This window comes from Protomyctophum parallelum (assembly GCF_964188405.1).
Source record: "Protomyctophum parallelum genome assembly, chromosome: 23".
Classification (NCBI taxonomy): Eukaryota; Metazoa; Chordata; class Actinopteri; order Myctophiformes; family Myctophidae; genus Protomyctophum; species Protomyctophum parallelum.
Window position 1 is genome coordinate 30,555,065 of NC_139715.1, and position 12,900 is coordinate 30,567,964.

General features: G+C 44.6%; 1 protein-coding gene across 4 annotated transcripts in view; it reads right to left on the reverse strand.

The window, feature by feature from the left end:
• The window catches only part of arl13b (ADP-ribosylation factor-like 13b), a 29,086-nt gene extending 18,178 nt beyond the window's left edge, over positions 1–10,908 (reverse strand). For all 4 annotated transcript variants that reach the window (XM_083758582.1, XM_083758584.1, XM_083758583.1 and 1 more), the window contains exons 1-2: positions 9,825–10,908; positions 547–617 (exon numbers count right to left, since the gene is read on the reverse strand). In XM_083758582.1, the coding sequence (XP_083614708.1) occupies positions 547–617; positions 9,825–9,883 (130 nt within the window). In that variant the 5' untranslated portion in view covers positions 9,884–10,908. The remainder of the gene's footprint in view (positions 1–546; positions 618–9,824) is intronic.
• Between the last annotated feature and the right edge of the window lie 1,992 nt (positions 10,909–12,900).

Consider the following 12,900-nt stretch of genomic DNA (forward strand, 5'->3'; position numbering starts at 1 on the left):
GCCTACGGTTCTAAAACTAGAGACGGATGGACGGTAAACTCAAACTATGGTTGAAATCAAATCACCTGTGCTCAGTCACACGTATAGTTTCTGACTGGTTAGTGGTTACCTGAATGTATGTCTACTTTTGTTTTGTTCCACAAGTCAATGTAATGGGTATGACTTTAGTGTAACAATATTACTAGTATATATTCCTCTAGTGTATTTTTAGAAAAGTCTCCTGTGGACAGGTATGCTAATACACTGTAAGCAACGCATCTACAAATTGTACAATTGTGCAATGTGATTGTGATGTCCATGTTTATCCCATTCTGAACGGGCACCCATTTTGGTGTTGGCATCATGTTATGCTTTAGCTATTGAAAAATAGCAGATCTACAAGCTCATATCGCGCCACCGAGTGGCGCGATACGAACTTGTAGGTCTGCTATTTTTTGAAAAATCTGATCTCAGGTCAGAATGGGTTATTTTTCACATGGAAATCACAATCACATTGCACAGATACATAACACATTCATACATACAGGACGTCAACCCGGGCCTCACCTCCTTGGATTCCTCGGACTGTTGCGGTCTTTCCTGCGTTGTCCAGCCCGACCATCACCAGCGTCACTTTCCTGTAAGATTAGAGACGGCAAACACAATGACTACAGGTCTGACGCTGGAGACCTGTCCTCCTGGTCCCAGACTAGTATCACACAATGACTACAGGTCTGACGCTGAAGACCTCTGTCCTCCTGGTCCCAGACTAGTATCACACAATGACTACAGGTCTGACGCTGGAGACCTGTCCTCCTGGTCCCAGACTAGTATCACACAATGACTACAGGTCTGACGCTGGAGACCTGTCCTCCTGGTCCCAGACTAGTATCACACAATGACTACAGGTCTGACGCTGAAGACCTCTGTCCTCCTGGTCCCAGACTAGTATCACACAATGACTACAGGTCTGACGCTGGAGACCTGTCCTCCTGGTCCCAGACTAGTATCACACAATGACTACAGGTCTGACGCTGAAGAACTGTCCTTCTGGTCCCAGTATCACACTATGACTACAGGTCTGACGCTGGAGACCTGTCCTCCTGGTCCCAGACTAGTATCACACAATGACTACAGGTCTGACGCTGGAGACCTGTCCTCCTGGTCCCAGACTAGTATCACACAATGACTACAGGTCTGACGCTGGAGACCTGTCCTCCTGGTCCCAGTATCACACAATGACTACAAGTCTGATGCTGGAGACCTCTGTCCTCCTGGTCCCAGACTAGTATCACACAATGACTACAGGTCTGACGCTGGAGACCTGTCCTCCTGGTCCCAGACTAGTATCACACAATGACTACAAGTCTGACGCTGAAGACCTCTGTCCTCCTGGTCCCAGTATCACACAATGACTACAGGTCTGACGCTGGAGACCTCTGTCCTCCTGGTCCCAGTATCACACAATGACTACAGGTCTGACGCTGAAGACCTCTGTCCTCCTGGTCCCAGACTAGTATCACACAATGACTACAGGTCTGACGCTGAAGACCTCTGTCCTCCTGGTCCCAGACTAGTATCACACAATGACTACAGGTCTGACGCTGAAGACCTCTGTCCTCCTGGTCCCAGTACTCTACATGCACACAATAAAAAAAAGGCATAGAAACTATAAAAGACAAAAAAAAACACAAACAATCCAGCACAATTCCTCATCGTCTCCTGTCTGAAATACTTAACTACAACACCTGCGTCGCAGGGACATGGATCGTTCAATCCGGCGAACGGTCTTCTGGAGCCACGAGGCCTTCATGAACCGAGAGATTCTGAGAGCGGGCTGAGCCCCACCCCACCCCACGCCCCCCCAACCCCCTCCCAGCCTGTCCCCTCACCCAGAATCTACCATTACTGCGCTAGCACCCCCCCCCCCCCCCGGTGCACCCATCTATGCATGTATGCACACACATTGACTCTACATGAACACTCTTAACAGATCAGGTTGTGGGATTACCTGGGGATTTTCAAATTAAACCCTGGGGGATCAGGTTCTTCGGTCTCCACGTGGAGTAGAAGCAGGGAGGGGTCAAGAGCACTGAATCCAACCATTAGCAGGTCTTCTAACCCATTCTGAACGGGCACCCATTTTGGTGTTGGCATCATGTTATGCTTTAGCTATTGAAAAATAGCAGATCTACAAGCTCATATCGCGCCACCGAGTGGCGCGATACGAGCTTGTAGGTCTGCTATTTTTTGAAAAATCGAAGAGCGACTGACATTTTTTAGAATCTGATCTCAGGTCAGAATGGGTTCATCAGACCAGTGTGTGTCCGGCGGAAACCTGGTATGAATCTGATCTCAGGTCAGAATGGGCTAATCAACGACGAGTCACACACGTCGTTTATGCTCTAGTGACAACTAAGGGGTTGCAGAATATTGTATGTCGTTGTACAGCTTAAATATTAGCATCCACAATGACGTAGTTGTGTTTGACCTGACGACGATTCTACTTTATGTCTTCGAAATCCTTTTCTTTAAAAAGCCATGTTTATATGTCAGTCGTTCTCATACATTTTCATGTCAATGACCCCCGAAAATGTATGTAATTGGCCGTCAACCCCCATCTGAAAATATGTTGTTTCAGGGGACCCCCCCCCCCTAGAAGCAAAGATTTTAGTTAAAAACGTTCGCTCTGAAAGAATATATATTCAAAGATTTATGCCACATTTTCACGGTTTTTCAAAAATAGCAGATCTGCTATTTTTCAATAGCAATAGCGATCTACAATGAGCTTGTAGATCTGCTATTTTTCAATTTGCATGTTCAATAGCATGTTCAACTCTCTCTCTCTGTTTCTGGCACAACAGCGCCCCTACTGGTACTAGTCATACTTGTGCTCATTAATGTCACACAGACACATAGGTGAACAACACGAATGAAACAAGTGTTGCGATTGGTTCGGGAAAAAAATCGTATCCGGGGGAAATACATCCGACGGATATTCCGGAGGATACGTCCGCCGATAGCTTCTCTGCCTTACGTTGTGACCAGGCTTTTCTTTTCGCAGAAAAGTAAGCCTGGGGCCGAGGCTAACCACTTCACCACTTTTCAACCTACCTTCATCATATAATTGGTCCTCACTAATGTCCTCACTCGGTCTGTCTCATATGAGGGCTGTGGGCAGTTCAGAAACCTGTCCACCAGTGACATCATCAAACCAAGCTAATACAAACTGCAGGCTTTCTATTCCTGAAAAAAACGGTGAAGTCCCGTTTAGGCCGCTGCCTGACGTCGAAATTAAAAAGAACTAGAGAAAGTGCCCTTCTGGGCACAGGTCTCCACCAGGTTATCCACAGATCCGTGCAGTTAGAGGTAAAAACACTTTTCGGCCAGTTATAGCGCCACCTTGAGGCTGAGTTGAAATTGTTCATGTGGCATTTCGTCCTCGGCCTAGTGGGAATGTGCGTGCACAATTTCACGGAAATCACGCGATGTGTTCATGATTTGCAGCATTTTGTTTGAAACTGAGCACTCCTGTGAACTTTGGAAGCCAATCTTAACCAATCAGGATGGAGTCTGAGAAATCTGAAAGACCGGTTTCGTTGAATGGCTCTAGAGAGACTGTGTACTAATTTGCGTGATGTTTGGACAAAATCTGTAGGTGTACTGTGAAAAAACTTGTTTTGCACAAAGCGGCCTCCTGGTGGCGCTATAACAGGCCGTTCTGGAAAGTTTGGGGCAGAGGTTCATCGTTGGCATCCAGGGAGTGTGTGTGCAAAATTTGGCATCGACCGGGTTAACGGTGGCCGAGATTAGCTGTTCACGGACACACGGACGGACACACACACACGGACGGACGGACACACGGACGGACGAAGTGCAAAACATACTCTCCCCACATGCCTTCGGCCTGGTGGAGACAAAAAGTCTTTTAAATCCCGACAGTTTTCTGAAATACCTATGTTTCTATGTCAGTGGTGCTCAATATTTCATGTCAAGGACCCCAAAAGTTATATTGAATTGGCTGCCAACCCCATCTGAAAATATGTTGTTCCAGGTACCCCCCAGAAGCAAAGCTTGTAGATCTGCTAGTTTTTCAATAGCTACAGTATAACATAATGCTTAAAACACCAAAGGGGTTCCCGTCCAGAATGGATTAATTATTTTTTATTTTATTTGAAATGGGACAAAGCTCATTAATCAACATGTCAGCTTTCACCTCAATGTAAGTGGGCCAGAGTTAGCCAGAGCTAAATTGCATCTGTAGTCCCCGAGCAGGCTCTTAAAAAATGAATGATAAAAGAAAGACAGAGTGTATAGTGTGCCAGCACACAACACCATGCTTTGAGGCCATGTGTGCATACTGCCTACTGTATGTGCAAGCAGCCAACACTAATAACGAGAATCACTCCAGTTCTTAGATCATTACACTGGCTTCAGTGGCTTGACTGGTTTCCCGTCTGTCAGAGAATTGATTTAAAATAATAATGTATGTTTATAAAGCAATACATTTGTCTCAGAACAGGTCTCCGTTGCCTTGGAGTGGGGTGGGTTAGGATCTGGGAGGGGTCTTAGCCAGGGCTGTAAACCAAATGGGATTACATGACCTAAACCATGTGGATTCTGAGCTTGTAGAAAATTGGTACCACTACCCGTTCAAAAGCTAATACGGTAATGTTCAGTTGTGATTGATATAGTTATTGCAATAAACTGGTAGCACAGCATAATCTTTCTCACGAGCCTTGATCTTTACAAGACAATATTTTAGAATGTAAGGCCAACAGCAGGCCCACAACTGCAGTAATCTAACTAGCTAAGAGTAGGAGCAAGAAACGTATCGGGTGAATTGGGACAGTAAACAAATTCAAAGGAAAGCAGGAGTCACATCCAGAAAACTGGGAAATACAAAGGAGAGGAAGCCATAATAAAAATGGTGCACTGTCTAAAAGCATGAGGGAAACTTTGAGAGAAAAAGACTCGCTCACCGTATATAAACTAGAAGTAAAACTCCTTAGACTGAGACTTGAGAAAATATTTGTTCCTTTATGTTCTCATGCTCAGAAAGTGCTCTGTGCTCAAAGTGCAATTAACCCATTCTGACCTGAGATCAGATTCATACGGAGGTTTCCACTGGACACACACTGGTCTGATGAACCCATTCTGACCTGAGATCAGATTCTAAAAATGTCAGTCGTTCTTCGATTTTTCAAAAATAGCAGACCTACAAGCTCGTAGCGCACCACTCGGTGGCACGCTATGAGCTTGTAGATCTGCTATTTTTCAATAGCTAAAGCATAACATGATGCCAACACCAAAATGGGTGCCCGGTCAGAATGGGTAAAGCAAACGTTTTGGTCCTAAGACCTTCGTCAGTGCTATATGCGAAGGTCTTAGGACGGAAACGTTTGCTTTTTAATAACCCTAACCATAACCCATAAAGGAAAAAATGTTTTCTTAAGTCTCAGTCTAAGGAGTTTTACTTCTAGTTTCTATACGGTGAGCGAGTCTTTTTCTGTCTCATGTTTTTGAGACCACCGCTACCGTAGTCAAGTTTGGGGGAAAAAGGCCGAAGAAAGGCGCGACAGTTTTCTCAGTGTTTCACTGTCTAAAAACAACAGCTTCAGAGAAACACACACTTTCAAGGTAAATTTTAAATAAATGTTAAAATGGTTTTTAAAGTGATGCATGTTTAATATTGTATCCCATGAACAGCCAATGAACATTGACAAGACAGACGACTAGTTGCCATTCATGAATGTGCCTCACCTCAGGTTCAGAGGTTAATATCAAATGTTTACTACAACTGACATCAACGCCCTAACGTTCTTAATGTATGGGTCGGGCGTGGGTATAACAACTGTATAGTCAGTAGAACTTATTTGACCTATTAAAAATGGATGAAGAGTGCTGCTGTCCACCCAGCTGTGTTGGGCATGTGCCTGTCCCTCGCAGGCCACTCTGGCTGCTTATTTTGTCAAATTAAGTAACAATGTCAACACCTTGCTACTTTAGCCTAAAAACGTCTGGGTTTCCGAGGCTACTGCTCCAGTGAATTCAGAGTAAAAGGTGTTTGCAGTTGCACACACAACACAGCCTGTGTTGTTCGGGACATATATATCGGAGTGAATGTCGGAGCACAGGAAAGAATTATCAACCTAACGTAATGTCAATAACGTTTGCACACTGCTGCCGAATATTGCATCTCCTGTGTGAAAGTTTTTGGACCGGCGGGATTGATTTATATCAGTTTTCGCAGCCGTCTTTCACATAGCTAGACATGGACTTTCACCCTTTGAGCAGTGCTGTGTCCTTCCAGACCTGGCTCCATTTTGGCCCAGCTGGCCATTGGCTGGCCCAGACACGAGGCGGGACTTCCCCCCTTCTTCTCCGTTGGTTTTTATTTTGACTCGAGTGGGAGGGGAATCCCGATCATAGACTGTAACGGTAGCCACGCCTCTCAGAACATACGCGACTTTATGGTCATTTTTTTAATTAATGGGACCATCATTTTCCAAAAAGAATATTATGACATTAGAAATGAGACTTTAAACTAGTGACTGGAAGCAGAAAGTATTCATGACCATGTTTATTAAGGTAATACAGTCTAGGTGAAGTTGGGCCCAAATACATGGACTTCTATGGGGCTATGGGTTTTTCTGGGTCCAATGACAGCGCCACAACAGGCCATTATATGAATCGCGATTTCCTTATAGGCTTCACAAAATATCTATCTGACTGCCCCCCTGGCAGCAGCACACAAACACACGAAGCGCAGTGAAAGAATGCAGAGCGAGAGAAACAGAGAGGGAGCGAGAGAGATAGAATAGCACGGTGACATCGCATCTAAATCAACTTCTAGTGAAGCAAAGGACCCACTGTTTACATTAAACCTTTTCAAAATAATTACCAGATCAGGGGATCATAATCACAGGGGATCATCCTCATTGCTTGTCCACTCCATTTCGTTCTACGAAATTATTGCTACGAATATAAATAATAGGCATCACATTCGGTGTGCAAGGATGTTTTGCGTGTTTGCATGTTTTTTTCTTTTTGCAGATTTCGGATCCGAAAAACGCATCAATTACCTATTTTCAATATGCACCACTTTGAGCACAACAGATGCTGATGAAAGCCTGTGGCTACTGCTGTTGCTATGACAACTTTAAGACCCTGTCACTAGTATACACACACGGGAGACGACAAATTTGCGTCTCCAAACTTTCCCACTCAGGAAGGTGGTTTCAAAATGTAGCCGTCTTCGTGTGACAGAAAGGGCAGATGGGCTAAATACTTGCCCGGGTAACGCAGAATACGTCCTCGTCTGGACAATCATAGCATCAAAAAGACAGTTGGACGCGTGACTGACCCTCTTGTGCCACAAGGCCGATACATTATAAGTCAATGTCGCCCGACAAGGTTCCAAATGAGTCTGTAACTCAGAGAGTGTAGTACAAAAAAGCTTTGTACAAATCGGTGTCAGTGAGTGATAATTCAGTTCACAGTAAATGCTCAGTGGCCCCTTTTCCACCGGTTGGTTCCCAATGGGAACCGGTTCAGTTCTTTTTGGTTTTTAGTCCATGAGCCAGAGCTCCAAAATTGAAACGTTAATTATGAATTGAGTGTGCAAAACCATACCAATATTAGATTGTTATCACCGTGAAACTTCCCCAATTGAGTACTTACATGAAGACAATGATCTATTGTATTAAAAAAAATACATTTTTAAATATGCAAATTATGCATTATGTAGGAAAATATGCAAAATAATCGAAAATATGAAAAAGCTACTACTGTGGAAGGGTTATCATGTATTAATTTACTTGTATTGAACCTATAAACAATTTAATATAGGGTATAGTTTGCCCACCAATTTTGGAGCTCTGGCTCATGGACTAAAAACCAAAAAGAACTGAACCGGTTCCCATTGGGAACCAACCGGTGGAAAAGGGGTCAGTGTGTAAATGTATCAATTAGTGAAAGATCAATTAGTACGGTAAAGGCAATCTGTTCAAGACATAAGACAGGGCCATTTTAAAACGCTATTATAGCAGTGGCTCTCAATGAGGGGTGCAGGCAGGGACCCTTAACCCATTCTGACCTGAGATCAGATTCATACGAGGTTTTCCACTGGACACACACTGGTCTGATGAACCCATTCTGACCTGAGATCAGATTCTAAAAATGTCAGTCGCTCTTCGATTTTTCAAAAATAGCAGACCTACAAGCTCGTATCGCGCCACTCGGTGGCGCGATATGAGCTTGTAGATCTGCTATTTTTCAATAGCTAAAGCATAACATGATGCGGACACCAAAATGGGTGCCCGGTCAGAATGGGTTATAAGTCAATGTCGCCCGACAAGGTTCCAAATGAGTCTGTAACTCAGAGTGTACAAAAAAAGCTTTGTACAAATCGGTGTCAGTGAGTGATAATTGAGTTCTATCACAGTAAATGCTCAGTGTGTAAATGTATCAATTAGTGAAAGATCAATTAGTACGGTAAAGGCAATCTGTTCAAGACAGGGCCATTTTAAAATGCAATTATAGCAGTGGCTCTCAATGAGGGGTGCAGGGCCAGGCAGGGACCCTTAACCCATTCTGACCTGAGATCAGATTCATACGAGGTTTCCGCCGGACACACACTGGTCTGATTAAAGGAGAATTCCATGCTAGAAGGCTTTCCTACCTTTATTTGTAGTTGTTACGTCCCCACCAAAGAGGTCCAGGTGTTATTTTGTGCAAAAGTGCATTATTGGCTATTTCCCCCTAATATAAGCACTCAATGGAGGTTGGGATTTTGTGCTAATTCACTTATTTCCATCGAAATAGGTAGTAAAGTGTGCCTCTTGGGATGCTATTTACATTATGAAGAGAAGATATATACAAAAAAAAGATTTTTGAGCGATGAAAATAAGCGAATTAGCACCCCAATGCCCCATTCAATTCAATGCAATTCCTTGAGGGCTTATGGTAGGAGAAATAGCTAATAATGCAGTTTTGCACAAAATAACACCTGGATCTCTTTGGTGGGGACGTAACAACTACAAATAAAAGGTAAGAAAGCCTTCTAGTATGGAATTCTCCTTTAAGGTTACTTGAGGGGGTTACAAAATACAAATGGACCCTTAGGACCAGGTCTAATAACTCAGAGTGTATATGTAAGGTTTTGCCCCCTCAAATGGTACCTCGTCAGATAATCCCCACATATCCTACAACAACTTCTGTGAACAGACTTCACTGTAGTAGCTTTTCATAAATTATATTTGTACTTGGGCTGTTCTGCTGTCATGAAAGTTTATAGTTAGAGAAATTCAAAGTCCAGCCGTCTGCTGTCCAGCCTCTCCCACCCCTCACTGGGGAAAATTCTGGGAGGAAAACAGAAACGGGGCGAGTAGTCTTGTTACCCTCAGAGTGTACTACAGATGGAGCCGAATGGACCCGGAATGGGAGTCCTTTAAATCAGTGGTTTTCAACCCTTTTCATGTCAAGGCCCATTATTTATTTGGCATTGGAGCCACACAGACCACCACTTGATGACATTTAGCCTAAATTGAGCCTCATATTTTGTTATCGTTGGATAAAATGTTGTCCACAATTCCATGCTCTATTAATGTGGTACCATAGGAGAGATATATACAATCAAAATAACAATCCTTCAACATTCTCTTATGTATAAATTAAGTAATGCAGATGTATAACAATAATTTAACTCTTGAGAGCGTAAAATGAAACCAATAATGGACCCGTATGGGTTAAGAGTTAAAGATCTAATAAGGGACCATTTGGTTACCAACTGCTTTAAATTAAAAGGTTTGAGAACAGTGTGTGTAAGAAGAGGACAGGTTTACCTTGCAGGCTCACGCCAACGTTTCAACCAGCTGCAGCAGTTATCCATCAGACTGAACATGTCAGATGAACTGGGTCATCTCTATAGTAGCCGGGAATGAATGAGCTGGTTCATCTATTCTCTCATGAGCCTGGTTCTGTTCCTCTGGCTGGAATGAGCTGGCTCTGTAACTGTTGTCATCCAATCCAACAGTGAACGAGCATCTCAGCTGGGCTGGTTCTGTCTGTTGTTGTCGTTTAACAGTGAAGACACTGAAGAGGGAGCATCTCACATGAGCTGGTTCTGTTCATCTTGGCTGTGAAGAAACATGGTTTCATCTAGCTGGGGGTGGTGGGTGGAAGGGGCCTTCATTCAGACCCATAAGATACAAACAAACGGGTGGTGGTCAACAGGTGGTCACAACACTCAACATGAACGCGGGTCTAATGGATACAGACGTTCTGTAGTGAAGCAGAATGATGGCACAAAGTCTCTATAGTAGATATCATTGATAACGTGTTGAGTCAGTCTACGCTTTATATTATAGCACCGTTTACTTAGTTAGCAGCGCCAGCTAGCCTTGGAATTAGCCAGTCCTTTTAAATGTGACTGACTGACCACCACTGCTAGCTACTTAGTTAGCCCCCCCAGCTAGCCTTAGAATTAGCCAGTCCTTTTAAATGTGACTGACTGACTGACCACTGCTAGCTACTTAGTTAGCCCCCCCAGCTAGCCTTAGAATTAGCCAGTCCTTTTAAATGTGACTGACTGACCACCACTGCTAGCTACTTAGTTAGCCCCCCCAGCTAGCCTTAGAACTAGCCAGTCCTTTTAAATGTGACTGACTGACTGACCACTGCTAGCTACTTAGTTAGCTAGCTCAGCTAGCATTAGCATGCTCGGTTGGTTGCAGGTTAAATGTCGGCGTTCTCCCCACAGACAGACAGACGTCTGAAGGCAAACCTGCTGCTTCCCAGGAAAATGGAATGTTCCCTGTGAAAAATAACGGACACATTCAACTCTTAGAGTATATAATTCAACTACGTTATCTGGTTGGCTGGTTGGTTGGTTGGTTGGTTGGGGGATAAAGTAGCCCCAGTGTTTGTTTACGCCGTCCTCTGCTGCTGCTAGGCTGCAGCCAGGCGTCACGTGACTGGTCTCAGTGGTCTGACGGCATCTTAGGAGTCAAGTTGGGAGGTTCAATCTTTATTGGCATCATGAGAAAACATGCGTTTACATTGCCAAAGCAAGTGTCAAAAACTCAAAATATAATACCTTAAAACAGTTGAAAATGGCGGAAGTATATACAGTTGTAGAGGGTACAGCATTGTGAAACCAGAGCTATGTCACATTGCATTTTTATATGTGTAGGCCTATAAAAGTAAAAGTGAAAAGCCACTGTCTGAGATAAATACACAAACAGAACAGAACTATTCTTTTTATAATTATGAAGGGGAAAAAATGGAGCCCGAGCCCCAGTCCGGCCCGACTGATTTAGCATACATTTTAGGCATGCAACCAGCACATCCGGAGCAATTAGGGGTTCAGTGTCTTTCTCAAGGACACTTCGACACTAACTCTAGGGGAGCCCGGGTTCGAACTGGCAATCTTACGGTTACCATCCTCACCGCCGCCGCCCGTATGCTGTAAGCTGTATAGGGCTTCTTCACAGGCATGGCCAACCCAACCTATCGGCTTCTCGGATTGCCCAGGACATCGTGTGACCTTTGTGCTGCTGTATACCAATATAAGTGATAGCGCACACATAGGATCTCTATTCTTTCACCTGCTGAGACTCAAATGATCCATTTTAATTCACACTTCTCCTGCTGTGTGAAATGTTGTGCTGGACAGTACATCTGAAAGGAGGACCAAAGAGACTCTTCCATGCCGTGCTGGCAGTGGGCCACAGGGTGTACTCGTTCGGAGGGTGCGGCAGTGTGAACAAAAGGGATCAGATTGACGTTCACGTCTTCAACACAATGTCTTTGCGCTGGACGAAGTTGCCCCCGGTGAGAAATGGAAAAGGAGCATCGTTTCCCCTTGAGGTTCCCTCCAACCGCAAGGGTCACACAGCTGTGCTGATAGAAGATATCATCTACATCTGGGGGGGGCTTGTGAGTGTTGAGGTAGAGGAAATTTGCAACGTGCTTTATGCGTTCGATGTCAACACCCACCGGTGGTACAGGCCCAAGATTTCAGGGACTGCTCCAGAGGCGAGGTACAACCACTCGGCCTGTGACTTGGGGAAGGTCATGTATATCTTTGGAGGAGTCAACCTTCTGACTGGATACACTAATGCCATCTACAAGCTGGACACCACCACAACGGTCTGGTCTTTAATTAACACTAGCGGCACTCCAGCGCCGGTTTCATTGGGTCACTCTGCTACCATAATAGGGACCAAGATGTTTGTATTTGGGGGGAAAGGGTACAGGTCCCACCACAACAACATCAGAGTGTTTGACACAGAGACCAGCTCCTGGCTGAGCACGCCCTCTGCACTGCCATGTCTTCCAAAAGGACGCAGGTATCATTCAGCCCTGGCCTACAATGGAGAGCTGTTCATATTTGGTGGTGACAACTTGCGTCTTGAACGGACCTTCAGTGACATTTGGAAATTCAATCCACAGACCTTCTCCTGGAGGAAGGTTGAGCCCAAGGGGAAAGGCCCGCAGTGGATGCATAGAATAGGCATTTGCTGTGTGGGAGACCGTATCATCCTCTTTGGAGGATACTGGACGCTCGATGACCTGTACATCTTAGACTTAAGTCCTAGTCTGAAGACGTTGTGCAAGATAGCAGTTATTCAGCACGGCCTGGAGCAGTTGGGACTCCCACATGACATCCGATGGGAACTGGCAGCCATGACTAACCGAAAGCAGCGAAAAGAAAACAGCCCGCTTAAAAGGAAAAAAGAAAAGAACGACAACAGTAGAGAACGAGTTCCAGTCAGTAGTGGAGCAGAAGAAAGGGACGAGGAGACGAGGAGAACGCCGCCCCTAAAGCGTCTCCCTTCATTCAGATGAAAAAGAAAGCCAAGCACAGGAATGTGCTTCAGCGATAGTCACCAGGAACTAAGCAGCATCATTATTGGA